This window comes from Myxocyprinus asiaticus, chromosome 8 (assembly GCF_019703515.2).
Source record: "Myxocyprinus asiaticus isolate MX2 ecotype Aquarium Trade chromosome 8, UBuf_Myxa_2, whole genome shotgun sequence".
NCBI lineage: Eukaryota > Metazoa > Chordata > Actinopteri > Cypriniformes > Catostomidae > Myxocyprinus > Myxocyprinus asiaticus.
In genome coordinates this window covers 12,069,962-12,087,910 of record NC_059351.1, presented here as the reverse complement: position 1 = coordinate 12,087,910, position 17,949 = coordinate 12,069,962, and the positions used below count along the sequence as shown (strand labels likewise).

At 37.6% G+C, this 17,949-nt stretch overlaps 1 protein-coding gene across 1 annotated transcript; it reads left to right on the top strand.

Annotated features, from left to right (window-relative positions):
• Positions 1 to 2,704: 2,704 nt before the first annotated feature.
• On the top strand, positions 2,705 to 7,492 carry saraf (store-operated calcium entry-associated regulatory factor). Its single transcript, XM_051705153.1, has 6 exons — positions 2,705 to 2,965; positions 4,902 to 5,080; positions 5,260 to 5,728; positions 5,926 to 6,085; positions 6,225 to 6,322; positions 7,191 to 7,492. The coding sequence occupies exons 1-6, from the start codon at positions 2,884 to 2,886 to the stop codon at positions 7,214 to 7,216; spliced, it is 1,014 nt and encodes a 337-aa protein (XP_051561113.1). The 5' UTR covers positions 2,705 to 2,883; the 3' UTR covers positions 7,217 to 7,492.
• Positions 7,493 to 17,949: the final 10,457 nt, after the last annotated feature.

Here is a 17,949-nt window from a genome sequence, read left to right as displayed (position 1 = left end):
TATATATATTGTAAATGCAATATTTTTTATGTTTATTCTCTCTGCCTGATGTTTAATTTGATGTGATTTATTTAGCAATTCCAGTGAATGGTGAATGACATCCTCTGCTTTAGGAGAACTAATTTCTCTCTCTCTCTCTCTCTCTCTCTCTCTCTCTCTCTCTCTCTCTCTCTCTCTCTCTCTCTCCCTAATTTCCCTAATTTCACAAACCATAATTTCTTATTTTTTAGCAATATTCCTGAACTTTTACTCACTGTACTGTTTTTGTAGCTGCCAGCAGGTTTAAATGTGAATAGATCTGTACATTGCACTCAGCCTGAACTTTGTAACAATCATTCATACTTGCCTGCATCTCTTATTTCTGTCTTGGATGAGATTGGATGATTGGATGACATTTTAAATTGAAAGTACTCTATTGGTGCTCACAAAATGAATGGAGCACCCAACAGCTTTGCAGTTGACCATTAGTCTTAGTTAAAAATACATACTATATGTATCTATCAATTTATAAATAGTGTATATACATAAGTGATGGACAACATAAAATGATTTATAAGCACGCACACAAGGAGAATTACTTAAAACAATCAAGTAGGTCCATTTGAATACGGGTGTTTCTTTAACTTCATGTACTTTTAGCACTGTTCATTTCTAGAAAGTAAAGTTTCTTTAAAATGTTTTACACTCTCAATAATTTTTTTTATTTGTCTGCTAACAATGTCCAACCGTGTGTGTACTGTACATACATCGCAGAAGATTTGTCTTTTTCTGTAAGTCGTGAAAATTACCCCTACATTGTAATTCCACCACATCTCAAATTCTTTTTTGCGTTTAATAGAATTCCGTGGTGGAAATGACAGTGATGAAAATGACATGAAACTTTTTTTTTTTCACACTTTTTGCATAAATTGTCAAAATCACATATTGATTGGAAATGACACCCAATAAAAGTACTCTGCTCACCAGTGATATTTACCTTGAATTGTTTTTGTTTTCTCAAACATCATATACATCTCATATTTCATCTCAAGCATTCTCTTCACTGACACTTTTGTTGGCTTGGTAAACACTAACTTTTGTAAAAATAAAGAAATAAATATTAGGGAGAAAATTGTTTGGTGTGGGACAGTCCTAATTTTTGAAAAAACAATAGAAATCATTTTCACACAAATATTGAAATGGTTAGTTTGTTTCACATTTTGTTTAGATTATCTAGTTTTCATAATTTGTATTTTTAGAATGGATTTTTATTGTTTAATTTTAAAAGTCTGGGTCTGAGACAAGACTAAAACAGTACGATCTATACATAAAAGACAAGCATGAAAAATATGGAAAAAAAAATAATGTCTGGTAAAAAGTTTCTAATTTGGTTTTAATGAAACCTTCAAATAATGAAAAGAAAAAAAAAGTTGAAATGTGTAAATTTTTAATGAAAATCAACCCTTGACATTGGAAATAGCCCGAAGTGAAAGGAACACCAATTTATGGAATTCTTAACTTAACTGAAATTATTTTTTAATTTGAATTGAAATGCAAGTTTTGCAACCACTTTGAAGCAAGCAGGAATGAATATATTTTACTTATTTTCCACGAGCTGGATGAGATGTGGTCTTTGCAATAAATCTTTCCAGGTTATTTTACAAAGAATGCTTAAAAATAAATAAATAAATAAATAAATAAATAAATAAATAAATAAAAAGGATTTTTTTTTTTTTTTTTTTTGTTTTTTTGGGGGGGGGGAAAAAAAAAAAAATCCTTGTTTTTGTTGCCAGTGGAGAGGCTTCTAAACAGGATCCACAAGCTTGTAATTCCATTAAGCTAATATTGATTTCCACTGAGCTAAAAGGCAAAAAATAAATAAATAAATAAATAAAATTAATAATGACCAATCTAAGGCTTTCTAGGTTAAACCAATGATCTCTGGATTTTGCTTATATATAACCAATACATACTTTATTAGGATCTGTGTAACAGGTGTCATCACAGTTATACAATGAATTTCAGACAAAACAATATTGGACATTTAATCTTATGGCTTTCTAAAAGATTAGTGTGCTGATGAGTGTTGTTTTTGTAAGGGAGCAGGCCTATTATATTTTGCACACACTAAAATGTACCTTTACAGGTGAACAATCCATGTGTACCAAAATGACATGTTAACAACAGCACAATGTATAATATAAACCCAAACTAAACATTAATTGGTCTGTTTTCATCTTCTGAAATACAGAAATATTAATCGTGAATAGCAAAATTATGTTGCTAATGGACATTAGTTTACTTACAAATGTTCTGTTTGACAAATAAACTAAAAAAATTATAAATAGTTCAAAAACATCTGTTTCAGTAGTACTGAGGCATTGTTATTAATTAAGAAAATACCAAATTATATGTTTCAGCTATATCAATTTGTCTCTCAACACTTGAAGTGACAGTGTCCAATGACAAGATGAGTAGTATTCAGCTGGTCACATGATTCCAAAATGGCAGCCCCCACGAGGGTGCCCCTGCCCCATGTAGAATAAAAAAGCTTTTATAAGGTTACTGATATGACTAGTCCTCATCTCATGTGAGTGGTCATGATTTTATACATAAGTTTCAAAAATATAATTAATTTCTTTAGGAGTAAAACTTTTTTAAGCGGGGGAAAAAAATACTGAGTGTACCTTTAAGAAACCTGTCAGTAGATGGCGAAAATTAACTGCATCACCAGAAACACGGAAGAGGAAGTGTGTTAAGAATAATGTTGCGTTGATGAAGAGTGGCCAATTTCACTTTGATAACATCATCTTTACCTTCAGTTATTGTTAAAAACCACGTACAGGACTTCAGTGACGCACTTCAGACCATCTAACACAAGGATAAAGAAGATATTTTCACTTCATGTTCGGAAAAATGAAGAGCGCTGGAGTTTCATTGCTGCAATTCTTGCTTATTGTGCCTCACATCAACTGCTGGACTAATGGTAAATAACGTTTTATGCGAAACATAGAGGAGCTACATAAACAGTACGAATTAAGGGATCTCAGTAAAGATAGATTGGAAAGTTTTGTTCTTCATGTGAGATAAGTTAGTATAGTATCTTAGGATCGAAGGTGTTTGACAAATTAGTTTGGAAACAGCTTTATTGGGTGTTGTAAAGCTAGGAATTAAGATCTCTGTAGTATGAACATCTTTTTTGTTTTAACATAATTTATATTATTTGTTAGATACATTTCACTGTGTCCTGTATAATGTGGATATCCGGGGATTTTTGTGGTACGAAATGTTTTGGGGGCGTGGCCAGTATGATAATCTAAACATGTGATATTTTATTTATATAACAACATCAACATAATACTAATATGTAAAATAAAATATTATTATTATTATTATTATTATTATTATTATTTTATTTTTTTATGTAAAATCCTGGGCTTTTTCGTGATTTTTTTTTTTTTTTTTAGGGGCGTGTGGTCATACTTATTATTAATAATAATAATAATAATTGTTTATATATAATAGGTTGTAATAATATGAAGTTGAATAAGAAATGTGATCAAAACAGTTTAAGAATATATAAAAAAATATTTGTTTCTATTAGTGATTAGTGTACGAGTAATCGATTAAGCGAGTACTCATTTGGCACCAGCTAGTCGACTATTAAAAACACTACTCCAATATTGCAAATTGACTTGATTATGAAATGATAAAATATTTCACAAATGATAAAAATGCGATAGTCTTTTTGTAGGCTTATAGTTTATATATGTGCATTACCCTAATGCTGTCAGCATTGGTTTCTATCTAAGCTCCGGGTGAGTGCAAAGGTGTTTTACTATTATTATTTTTCATTTTTATTAATGCATGTTGTTCATTTAAATTTATTTTTTTTTTTTTTAAATAATTTTACCCCCTTTTTCTCCTAATTTGGAATGCCCTATTCCCACTACTTAGTAGGTACTCGTGGTGGCGCAGTTACTCACCTCAGTCCGGATGGCGGAGGACAAGTCTCAGTCGCCTCCACTTCTGAGACAGTCAATCCGTGCATCTTATCATGTGGCTCGCTGTGCATGACACCGCGGAGACTCGCAGCATGTGGAGGCTCATGCTACTCTCTGCGATCCATGCATAATTTACCTCGTGCCCCATTGAGAGCGAGAACCCCTAATCATGACCACGAGGAGGTTACCCCATGTGACTCTACCCTCCCTAGCAACCGGGCCAGTTTGATTGCTTAGGAGACCTGGCTGGAGTCACTCAGCACACCCTGGATTCTAACTCGCGACTCCAGGGGTGGTAGTCAGCGTCATTACTCGCTGAGCTACCCAGGCACCCCCCCCGTTCATTACATTTTTTCCCCAAGAAAAGTTTGTTGAAGTTAGATTATTCTGAAACCGTTCTTTAGTAACTTCTATGAATAAAACAAAATATCAAGTTCACGTACATGTTATTTTTAACTCTTTAATTTGAATGTACGAGAAATCGATTGCTTGTTTTTTGTCAGTTAGAGTGTTCCTTGACTAGAAAAAAATTACTCGATAATGCCCATCCCTAGTTTATATCAAACACTACTTTTTCTTCTTGAGGAGGTTAAATGCAAGGAAACCCATTGTTATGTGAACCTGCACTTAAAAAAGTATATTTGACTTACTGTATTTTTAAGATTCACGCAATTCATTTTCATAACAAAATTCCATCATATTGAACTGCGTAATATTTAACTAAATTAATTAATAAAACGTAAAATATTTATGCATTTTTTAGCTTGTTGAAGTTTACGCAATTCAATTTGATGGAATTTTGTTATGAAATTGAAATGTGTAAATCTTAAATGTTTTTTTTTATTTATATTTTTTTAATTTTTTTTAATTTTTTGCAGTTTGATTGTTTTTGATTGTGTATCTCCAATTCTGCAACAGATGCCGTGTTGCTGAATGATGTTCAGGTGCTTACCCTCTACAAAGGTCGCTACACCACCGCACGACGCTCCAGTCCGGTTCCTCAGCTGCAGTGTGTCGGGGGGTCAGCTGGATGTGTCTCATTCGTACCAGAGGTGGTCCAGTGTTATAACAGAGGATCAGATGGCATAGACACACAGGTAAGGGCAACAAAATTGCCTCACTGCTGATTACATTACAAACCTAATAAAAAAAAATTGTGACAGTGTGTAAAAATAAATAAATAATTTGCATCAGAGAGTCGGTGAACGGATTGAAAAAAAAATACGTTTATCATTTTTGTGTGAACCATTCATAGTATTTTTCTCTCTGTCTCTAGTGGGAATGTAAGACTGACATGGATAATGCGTACAGGTTTGGCCGTGTGGAAGTCTCCTGTGAAGGTTACAGCAGTCCTAATGATGCGTATGTCCTGAAGGGCTCATGCAGTCTGGAATACACACTGGAGCTCACAGCAAAGGGGAAGCAGCAGAACACTCATGGCTCCTGGGGCTCTTCTGGCTTTTCAGACTTTGCCTCTAGCTTCTTCCAAGGCTCTAATCAGAAACAGCAGCAGAGAGGTGGCCAGTATCAGCAGTCTAACGGCCCATCAGATGATGGAGTGAGTGGGCTTATTGTGGTAGCTTTCATTTTGCTGTTAGCATATGGTGTGTACAAGATGTTTCTGTGCAGCCCTACCCAGGGCCACCAAGGTTACAATGGCGATGGCACCCAAGGTTCCAGTGGGTCCTGGGATAACAGCCATGGCATGGGACCACCACCCCCTGGATTTAAGCCAGATTACACAGGTAATAATAAAACGGAGAAAGATCCCCATTCTTACAAAAAGCCAACATCAGTTTGGTGCATTAAAGCTGAAGTGTGTAATGTCTGCACCACATATTGAAAACCTGTTCACTGAAACGGTAACCAAAACGTTTGCATAATATTCATCTGTAAGGAGTGTATAAGATTTAGTTTTCCCCTTATCTGTGTCAATCTGCAGACCATTCTAGCTCAAGGCCTGGGTATGGCTTTTCTGACTCATACACCAGACCTCAAAATTCTTGGACCGGTTCCACTGGTGGAAATAGATCTGGAGGTGGTGGATTCTGGACTGGAATGGGCACAGGTGGAATTCTGGGATACCTGTTTGGGAGTCAGAGGTAAGTGAGAGCTATGTATTCCACCTTTCGTTACAGACCCCGTTTACACCTGATATTTAACATCTGATTCGGGTTATCCAGTAACAACTGGACAGTGCTAAACATTCAACCAAAACATCTTCACTTGACTTTTGTATAGACGGCAACCACCCATAGGCTCCACGGGACCATCCTTCTTCAGCAGACCCTCTCCTCCACCACCACCACCAACAAGCTCAGGAACACGCACTGCCTCAGGTAAATTACAGATTGCTTGGTCTGAACTCGAGTTTGTTTCCTCCCCCCTCTCCCTGCACAGCTAGTCTCTGTTCACATCATATTATTTGGGTCTCAACCACGGTCCGATTACGTCATCAACATGAGCATAAGCTGCAGCTGTTTACCACTTAACAACTCCAGAAGACATCAGCTTTACTGTGTTATTGAAGTGTTGTCTCTTTGGATTTACCACCAAGGTTTAACATGCATAGAACAGCATTTGCATTTGTCTACCATGGATGCATTCACTTTGTGCAAAGATGTGGAAAATGTTAGGTTGTATCTGCCGTGATATATGAAGAATATAAGATGCTCTCTGAAGCCGATTTACTTGGTCACAAGCAAGTATGAGAAATGCATTATATCATAATAACTGAGATCCGGAAGATGCAAAGATGTTAATTATATTGTCAATAGCTGTTCACTTATGCAATATAGGAGGATTGCATTTATATCAGCAGCAAACCGTACCAGAGTTCACATGCACCTCACTCCAGACCACCTTTTCAAGCAGAAGCATGTTCGGAAAACAGCATTCACGTCAACCTAATGAACCATACTTTGACGTCAAACAAACCTAAGTGCTAGGGGTGAAAGCACCCTAAAACTCTATAAACTCTGTTATAGATGCAAGATGTGTTTTTAATCTAAACTTCCATAAAGTGTTTTCATATCAAAGCACACTCATATCATTTCAGTCCTACAATGTCATTATGATTATAGTCTTCTGTAGCCAGACTTTAACTGTAGCAAAAGGTCTGAGGCTGAGACTATTATAGATTAGGCTGCATGTCAATCAAAAATGTGTTCAAATGATGAGATCTATTAAAGGTGTTTTCTGGTGCAGGTTTTGGAGGAACTAAAAAAAGATGATTCAAGACCAGCTCCTAGATGGACATCCACACTCAACATCAGTTCACAGATGGTCATGACTGCTTTGCACAGAATTAAACCTTTTTAGGCCTGTTATGATTCTTACATTACTGTGATGTTGCTAGACTAGAACAAGCATGTTATTGATATGGATTACCGATAGTTTGTTGCTGTTCTCTCAAACTCATTAAAAACACCCTGCCTTCTTTTGTACTGAGGTTAACTCTGAATTAATTCAATAAAAATTAGCTGTGTCTGCAAGACACACATGAGAAATGTCTATCAATGATTTACCGAAAGAAAATCTTGGTTAGTTCACGGTTTGAAATCAAAAGGACTTTGAATAAAATATAGCTATAATTGATTTAAGTGAACATAATTTTCTATAAATGTTTTACAGTATATTGTACCTTAAAATGTATGTTGATGCACATTTATATGTGCAAAACTAAAATATTATTAGGTGCTTGGTTTTTAATACCATCACTTGTGTGTGTGTGTGTGTGTGTGTGTGTGTGTGTGTGTGTGTGTGTGACATTCATTTGCTAGTACTGGACATTACTTTAGACATGCTGTAGTAAGTTAAAACATATGTTAAAATGTGTATGGTGATCTGGAGAGGTTAAGTTGAAGCATGAGATGCTCCTATAATAAAAAGCTTACTCTGTCCAGCTCTATGTTGTGTTTTAAATTAAAGTAATGTTCTGGTGAAGTTTTGGTTATCACCTTTTTCAATAATATTATGTAGTAAAGGTTATAAACATGAAAGATACTAATTTAATTCAGTGAATAATATGTAATAAACAGTTTTGAGTTGTTTATTACAAGAGAGTGTAAATGCATTAAGGTTACAGATTAAGAAAAGTGTGAAAATAGTCATTAAAGTTTACACAAGGAATACAGGTAAAAACGAAAAAACACAGTTAGATTGTACACAGCAAACACTTATTAATGTTTTAGTTTTTTCAAATTGTTTCTGGTTGCATGTCATCTTATTACGATTGCGTTCCATCTTAGTGGTTGCACTCTTTTTTTCGGATTGCACTCTTCATCTTTTTCTGGTTGCACTCTTCCTGCTTCATGCAATTCAATGCAACTTCAATTTTCAAGGACATGGTTTCATGGCATCTATTTTTGCCATCTATTTTTTTCTTCTGAAGATTCTAGATAGGGAGGCTCGAATACGAGAAAGCAAAGAGTGACCTCTCTTTGCTTTAGGTGTTTCTTCTCTGGGAGCCGGACAGGGAGATCTTCTCTCCTCACTGTGTTCTACATCCATCTCTCCCTGATCCGAATCGTCATGTTCAACCTGGTAAGTTCCAGACCTAATTTCAATAGATGAATTTTCATTCTCAGGTGTTGAAGCACAGGTCTGGATCAGATCTTCCTCACTACTTACTGGACTGCAGGACTCAACCCTTGACCCACATGGCAAAGAGGTACTCTTCACATGGGCCATGACAGTCAAAGATGACTGCTGACAGAATAACTGACATATACAGTTGAAGTCAGAAGTTTACATACACCTTAGCCAAATACATTTAAACTCAGTTGTAACTGCTAAGGATGGGCAAAGGAGGCGGGAACCGGCAGAACAGTCAGCATACCGTAAATGACATAAAAGAACTGAAAGATAACATAAAACACATAGACGCACATACACAGTGACCGCGAGTGTCTCTCTCTCTCTAGAACGGCTCGTTTTAATCCCCCTCCCGGCTGATTAGGTGACTCAGCACCGGCCATACACCCTCACGGCCCGGCCACGCCCTGCTCCTCATCACACTCCTCCACCACCCGATTCAGGCCGGGAAAACCTCCGGCATGACGTACTTCCCTCCCCTCCCTTCCTGGAGGGGAGGTGTTGCCCTTCCGGCCATCCTTCTGCCAGCAGGTCTTCCCTGCCTCTCTGGAGCCCTGGGAGAGGTGAGAGGAGGGACAGGGGAGAAGGAAAGAGCGAGGGGGAGAGATGTAATGAAGCCCATCTACCCACATCACTCAAGAATCTTTTTATTAAGGGGTCAAAATTAACTAACTAAATCAGACAAATTTGCTGGGAATAAAATGCCCAAATACTTAATGCCCTGTTTGGGCCACTGGAAGGCGCCTGGCTGGAAAGCCGTTACTGGGCAGTACGCTGTCAGAGCCAAAGCTTCGGATGTAGACCAATTGACTCTGTATTCTGAGAACTTAGAAAACGATTTAATAATTCTGTAGAGGCAAGGCATAGATCTAGTAGGGTTGGAGACATATAATAAAATATCATCTGCGTAAAGCAAAAGCTTATGCACCATACCTCCCGCCACCACCCCTGGAAAATCACCTTCCCTTCTTATCGCGGCTGCTAATGGTTCCAGGGCAAGACAGAACAATAGTGGGGAAAGAGGGCAACCCTGCCGGGTGCCCCTATCCAGAGTAAAATAATCTGAAATTAATCCATTCCTTTGTACCGCCGCTACCGGGTGTCTGTAAAGTAACTTAATCCATCCAATAAAAGTATTCCCGAACCCATATATTTCCAAAATCTTAAAAAGATTATCCCATTCTACCATATCAAAACTCTAGAAGCCTTTTAAGCATGCCTTTAGGTAGCAGGAATTGGCTGCTGGCATCAGGAGCCCCGCTCTCCCGTATAAAATCAGGCAGCAGCTCATTTCCTCTTCAGAATAAATAGCTCTGAAAGATGAGCTGGGATTGTGGGGCCATCCTGGTCTGTATCTCTCTCCTTTCCTTCAGAGAACCGAGGTTACACTAGGTAACCAGACTTTTTCTTTCAGTCAAGTCATTTAGAAACAGACCACTCTATGGGAGATGTTTTAAACACGCCCCACAATACAGTATACATTATTCATCCATCTCCATAATCGAACTTCCTGCCCCTAGAACAGCATGAGCCACATTAGACGTGGATGTGGATGCCTTCGACTCAATTCCAACAAAACAGATGTACTAATTATTGGACCAAAAAACTCTAAAAATAAGCCGCTAAAATACAATTTGACTCTCGATGGATGTACTGTTACATCATCTTCTACAGTGAAGAATTTATGTGTTATATTTGATACCAATCTGTCCTTTGAAAATTACATTTCCAGTGTTTGTAGAACAGCATTCTTTCACCTCAGAAATATTGTTAAATTATGACACATGCTTTCTGTTGCTGATACTGAAAAACTCATTCATGCGTTCATGACCTCAAGACTAGATTATTGTAATGCATTACTGGGAGGATGTCCTGTAAGTTAAATAAATAAACTACAATTAGTTCAAAATGCAGCAGCCAAAGTGCTGACTAGAACCAAGAAATATGATCATATTAGCCCCATTTTATTGTTGTTACATTGGCTACCTGTTACATTTTTTGCTTTGAATGGTCTAGCTCCGCAGTACTTAAGTGACCTTCTACCATGCTATATTCCATCACGTTCATTACTCTTGCAAAATTCTGTAGATCCTTTTCCTATTTGCCTCCTAAACTATGGAATAGTCTCCCTAACACTGTTCGGGACACAGACACACTCACTCAGTTTAAGTCGAGATTAAGACTCGTCTATTTAGCCAGGCATACACATAATTTATCCATCAACTCACAATTAAGCTGTGTTAGGTCTGCCAGAACCAGAAACATTTATCATGATCTATAATTCTGCAAAAAAGTTAATGGCATCTACGCTAATATTAATCTATTTGTTTCCCTGTATTCAGATCCCGAGGTTACCAGAGCCGACCAGATCCAGCTCCGTTCCTGCTTGGTGTCGGACTCCACTGCTACGTGTCTCTGAGTGATGCCGACTAAATGCAGCCAGCCAGACATCACTTCAGTCTATTACGATGGACTTCAGAGGATGAACTGATGCAGGCTCCAACCATAAGACATGGGATACATCATATGCCACTGTCTGAACCTTGGATAGACCTCACTGAAATGACCTGCCAGTTAAACTGAAATGACCTGCCGGTTAAACTGCGATGCACCTCACAGATCTCTGCCTGCATTACTTTGGTCTATTGATGGACTACACTCTTAAAATGGAATACATAGATTATCAATTAACTGCCAACAAAAGCCTTCATCAGCCAACTAACAAAGGACAATGCATCAATGTGAACTTCCGCAGTTAATCCAGGTTGAACTTCAAAGACATTAGTCATTAATCTTACAGTTCATACAATACATCTTTGCTTAAACACTGGCCCATAACACTTACTTAGTTTACACATTTTAAACCATGACTTGCACTGCACATAATTAAGTAATATTGCCATTATATTCATGCTGTTTAGCCATAGGGGAACTGGCGCCCACAGTGAGCCTTGTTTCTCCCAAGGTTATTTTTCTCCATTAACCAACATCTTATGGAGTTTTGTGTTCCTTGCCACAGTCACCTTCAGCTTGCTCACTGGGGTTCTAAATACAGTTATTATTTAATTGATAAATTATATATTTTTATACATAATTTACAATCATATTGAATCAAACTACGCAATGATGGCTCTAAGACTTTACAGATATTACAGTTTCATTTTATGTTAATGCATGATTTTCTGTAAAGCTGATTTGAAACGGTGTGCGTTGTGAAAAGTGCTATACAAATAAATATGACTTGAAATTTTTTGTGAAAAACACTGTTTTTTGTTTTCAGTGCTTGTGTTGCAAATATTAATTGGGGCAGTGATGGAACAGGGCTCTTGGCCTTTAATATTTTTGTGCATGTTAGAGTATTTGTGTGACATGAACACAGAATTGATTGCCTTGGGGCAGTGAGAACACACTGTGGGCCTTTCTCTGAACTTTGCCATTTTCAACAGACCCCTCACTACAAGTGGGGATAACTTTGAACGAGGGGAGACAGGGCAAACTATCACCGGCCTCACTCCTCTCAGGGGATCGCGGGGCAAGCACATAGCTACCCCTGCTTCTTCTTTTTCACGGGGTGGTTGCGTCCCTGAGGTCTCTCCAGTGCAGGAGGATGAGGTCTCCTTGCCCAAGCTCCTTGTGGGGCAGCAACATTAGGAGCATGCTAATCAATGATTAGTTTAAATCACTGGTAATTAGAATACAGTTACATTCAAAAAGTATTTTGATTACTGAAGAGATTACTTTGCATTTTATTGTAATTTGTTTCATTTAATATTTAGTCCTTTTCAGATGTAAAACATTTATACATATAAATGATGCGATCCAAAGTGCGTTTGAGCAGCGGTGAAACACTTTCTTATGATGTGTTACATTCATACGAGCAGACAGAGAAGTATGTTTGGAGCAGAAGAAATATAAATAAATTACCAGCTTTACGCTAAGCTAAAATGCTATTTCTAGCCATTTTACATGCACGTTACCAGACACGATCATATTTTTTTATTAAGAAACTTAACGTTGGATCATAATTTCTTTTTTTCTAGAAAGACCTTTGATATTAGGGCAAAAATCAAAATTGTTGTATTGTTTTCCTGTAAAAAATATCTAAAAATCCTTAAAACAAGATCAATTTGATTTATCTTGCTTTAGAAACAACATTGCATAAGATATTTAGGTTTTTCAGAGAATGTATTTTTAACATGTGTATTTTGTCTTACTGTACTGGCAGAGTTTTTATAGTCAAAACAAGTGAAAAAATCTACCAGTGCTGAAGAAGTAATCCAAAGTATTTAGAATACGTTACTGACCTTGAGTAAACTAACAGAATACGTTACAAATTACATTTTACAGCATGTATTCTGTAACCTGAAGAGGAATACATTTCAAAAGTAACCCTGCCAACCCTGTAAATGTGTGTGTTATATATATATATTTTTTGCACAGTACACTGTATATATATATATATATATACTGTACTGTGCAAAATTTTAGGCACTTGTGAAAAATGTTGCATAGTGAGGATGTCTTCAAAAATAATGGCATAAATAGTTTTCATTTATCACTTAATGTCATTCAAAGTCCAGTAAACATAAAAGCTAAATCAATATTCGGTGTGACCACCTTTGCCTTTAAAACATCACCAATTCTCCTAGGTACACCTGGACACAGTTTTTCTTGGTTGTTGGCAGATAGGATGTTCCAAGCTTCTTGGAGAATTCACCACAGTTCTTCTATCTATTTAGGCTGTCTCAATTGCTTCTGTCTCTTTATGTAATCTCAGACTCACACGATGTTCAGTGGAGGGTTTTGTGGGGGCCATGACATCTGTTGCAGGGCTCCCTGTTCTTCTATTCTAATCTTTCTATTTGCAAAAGTAAAGTTTGTGAGTCTAACATTTATATTTCCTACTGACACACTATATATATATATATATATATATATATATACAGGTGCATCTCAATAAATTAGAATGTCGTGGAAAAGTTCATTTATTTCAGTAATTCAACTCAAATTGTGAAACTCGTGTATTAAAGAAATTCAATGCACACAGACTGAAGTAGTTTAAGTCTTTGGTTCTTTTAATTGTGATGATTTTGGCTCACATTTAACAAAAACCCACCAATTCACTATCTCAAAAAATTAGAATATGGTGACATGCCAATCAGCTAATCAACCCAAAACACCTGCAAAGGTTTCCTGAGCCTTCAAAATGGTCTCTAAGTTTGGTTCACTAGGCTACACAATCATGGGGAAGACTGCTAATCTGACAGTTGTCCAGAAGACAATCATTGACACCCTTCACAAGGAGGGTAAGCCACAAACATTCATTGCCAAAGAAGCTGGCTGTTCACAGAGTGCTGTATCCAAGCATGTTAACAGAAAGTTGAGTGGAAGGAAAAAGTGTGGAAGAAAAAGATGCACAACCAACCAAGAGAACCGCAGCCTTATGATTGTCAAGCAAAATCGATTCAAGAATTTGGGTGAACTTCACAAGGAATGGACTGAGGCTGGGGTCAAGGCATCAAGAGCCACCACACACAAACATGTCAAGGAATTTGGCTACAGTTGTCGTATTCCTCTTGTTAAGCCACTCCTGAACCACAGACAACGTCAGAGGCGTCTTACCTGGGCTAAGGAGTAGAAGAACTGGACTGTTGCCCAGTGGTCCAAAGTCCTCTTTTCAGATGAGAGCAAGTTTTATATTTCATTTGGAAACCAAGGTCCTAGAGTCTGGAGGAAGGGTGGAGAAGCTCATAGCCCAAGTTGCTTGAAGTCCAGTGTTAAGTTTCCACAGTCTGTGATGATTTGGGGTGCAATGTCATCTGCTGGTGTTGGTCCATTGTGTTTTTTGAAAACCAAAGTCACTGCACCCGTTTACCGAGAAATTTTGGAGCACTTCATGCTTCCTTCTGCTGACCAGCTTTTTAAAGATGCTGATTTCATTTTCCAGCAGGATTTGGCACCTGCCCACACTGCCAAAAGCACCAAAAGTTGGTTAAATGACCATGGTGTTGGTGTGCTTGACTGGCCAGCAAACTCACCAGACCTGAACCCCATAGAGAATCTATGGGGTATTGTCAAGAGGAAAATGAGAAACAAGAGACCAAAAAATGCAGATGAGCTGAAGGCCACTGTCAAAGAAACCTGGGCTTCCATACCACCTCAGCAGTGCCACAAACTGATCACCTCCATGCCACGCCGAATTGAGGCAGTAATTAAAGCAAAAAGGAGCCCTACCAAGTATTGAGTACATATACAGTAAATGAACATACTTTCCAGAAGGCCAACAATTCACTAAAAATGTTTTTTTATTGGTCTTATGATGTATTCTAATTTTTTGAGATAGTGAATTGGTGGGTTTTTGTTAAATGTGAGCCAAAATCATCACAATTAAAAGAACCAAAGACTTAAACTACTTCAGTCTGTGTGCACTGAATTTATGTAATACACGAGTTTCACAATTTGAGTTGAATTACTGAAATAAATGAACTTTTCCACGACATTCTAATTTATTGAGATGCACCTGTATATATATATACACACACACACTACCAGTCAAAAGTTTTGAAACACTTTACTGAAATGTTTCTCATGATCTTAAAAATCTTTTGATCTGAAGGCGTATGCTTAAATGTTTGAAATGAGTTTTATAGTCAAAAATATAATTGTGCCAACATATTAATTTATTTAATTACAAAACTAAAATTTAATAAAAAAAAATAAAAATTTTTTTTTGGAAATGGATGACTTGGACAAATAATAAAGAAAAGCAGCCAATAAGTGCCCAACATAGATGGGAACTCCTTCAATACTGTTTAAAAAGCATCCCAGGGTGATACCTCAAGAAGTTGGTTGAGAAAATGTCAAGAGTACATTTCTGCAAATTCTAGGCATAGGGTGACTACTTTGAAGATGCTAAAATATAACACAGTTTTGATTTATTTTGGATTTTGTTTAGTCACAACATAGATCCCATGGTTCCATTTATGTTATTCCATAGTTTTGATGACTTTACTATTATTCTAAAATGTGAAGAAAAAAATTATAATAAAGAATGAGTAAGTGTTTCAAAACTTTTGACCGGTAGTGTATATAAGCTCTACTATTTAGATTTCATAATTTAGTATAGGCATTGGTAAATCATGTTCAGTTGACGTATGGTCAGTAGCGGTTTTAACCACCATGTAAACCACGCAATTGCGTGGGCCCCTGGACGTCGAGAGGGCCCCCACACTGGTAGGGAAGCTACGCAAAAACCGCTTGAAGTGCCAAGTTGTTCTGGGTACACACGCAAGCATGCCATTGTCAGCGTTCTCAGAGTGGTTCACGTTAGAAACTGCCGGGTTCAGGTCATTGGGACTTTGGGTTTGGGTTTGTAATTTATAAAAAAATATATTGGCCTTCCGAACTTGTTTCACTCACATGCTCAGATACGCGGGAATGGAAATCATTGTTTTCCTATGTAAACGTTCAGGACGAACGTCCTTGACTGCCTCGGTGTTTCTCCAGTGTGTCACGTAGTGACTGGCACATTTTTAGACACTGTTTGAAGTTAATAAGAACTTCAGATTTCAAAAACGCACCTTGAGACACCTGCGTTCTGTTTCATTCGTTGCGCTGCGTCTAAACTGTTTTTAGCGCAGGTGTCACAAAGATTTAAAGGTGCTATATGTAAGATTGACAACAAGCGTTTGAAATGGGAACTGCAGTCCAAATTCAAAATATTTGAGAGTTGCCTGCCCCGCCCCAGACTCGAAGCTCATGTGAGTTGCCAGAATGTTGACACGCAAATTAGCCAACTCCGCATCCGTTTTAAAGGATTTCTGGGCTTTAAGCTGTCTCCATCTTCCAAAGGCATCTCCAATATTTATCCTTGTTTTGCTGCGCCTCTGGTCATGGTGGTTTTTAGATGGATGGTGAGGCTTTTTAGGTCAGGTGGAATCTCTGATCCAGTTCGTTTGCTGGCTTCCATGGCTGCAGCACACAGTGTTGTTTGCCTGCAAACTTGTTCAAATCTGGCAACCTGCCGGTGTCGAAATACTTTTGGTGAGTGGGCAGTGGGCGGGATCACACAGGCCAAAACATAAACAGAAATTCTGGCCCGGAATGGAAACTTCAATGTAGAATATACTGGCTGTAGCATTGTTATTGGAGAAGCCAGTATTTCAACTTAGCATGTTTCCTAATTCTCTAATGACATATTATGGTCATTTTATTATTTAGTACATTAACAAATATTACATATAGCACCTTTAACGTACTGAACCAGTTCAGGTTACAAAGAGGTGACTGTTACGATGCTTAACATTATTCCAGATTGTTCTGCACCAAGCAAAGTTTCAGCGCTTGATAAACGGCAATATTTTTTTACCCTTCTGCTCTAGTGTGCTGAGGGGCCGCCGTGCCTTGTGTGTTTATTGTTACTGTTATGAATGTTGCCTACGGTGCTTACAAAAAATACAGCCTTTTGCAACATGGTGAACAACACACTGCAGCATCAGAATATAAGCTCCAGTTGATAGTCCAGATACTCAGGTGATATTTCACCCCACGCTTCCTGTAGCACTTACCATAGATGTGGCTGTCTTGTCGGGCACTTCTCACACACCTTACAGTCTATCAGATCCAACAAAAGCTCAATGGGGTTAAGATCCATAACACTCTTTTCCAATTATCTGTTGTCCAATGTCTGTGTTTCTTTGCCCACTCTAACCTTTTCTTTTTGTTTTTCTGTTTCAAAAGTGGCTTTTTCTTTGCAATTCTACCCATAAGGCCTGCACCCCTGAGTCTTCTCTTTACTGTTGTACATGAAACTGGTGTTGAGCGGGTAGAATTCAATGAAGCTGTCAGCTGAGGACATGTGAGGTGTCTATTTCTCAAACTAGAGACTCTGATGTACTTATCCTCTTGTTTAGTTGCTCATCTGGGCCTTCAACATCTCTTTCTGTCCTTGTTAGGGCCAGTTGTCCTTTGCCTTTGAAGACTGTAGTGTACACCTTTGTATGAAATCTTCAGTTTTTTGGCAGTTTCAAGCATTGTATAGCCTTTATTCCTCAAAACAATGATTGAACAATGAATAATTATTTTTTTGCCATTTTTGACTTATAATTGACCTTAAGACATGCCAGTCTATTGCATACTGTGGCAACACAAAAACAAACACAAAGACAATGTTAAGCTTCATTTAATGAACCAAATAGCTTTCAACTGTGTTTGATGTAATGACAAGTGATTTTCTAGTACCAAATTAGCAATTTAGCATGATTACTCAAGGATAAGGTGTTGGAGTGATGGCTGCTGGAAATGGGGCCTGTCTAGATTTGATCAAAAATTATTTTTTTCAAATAGTGATGGTGCTGTTTTTTACACGAGT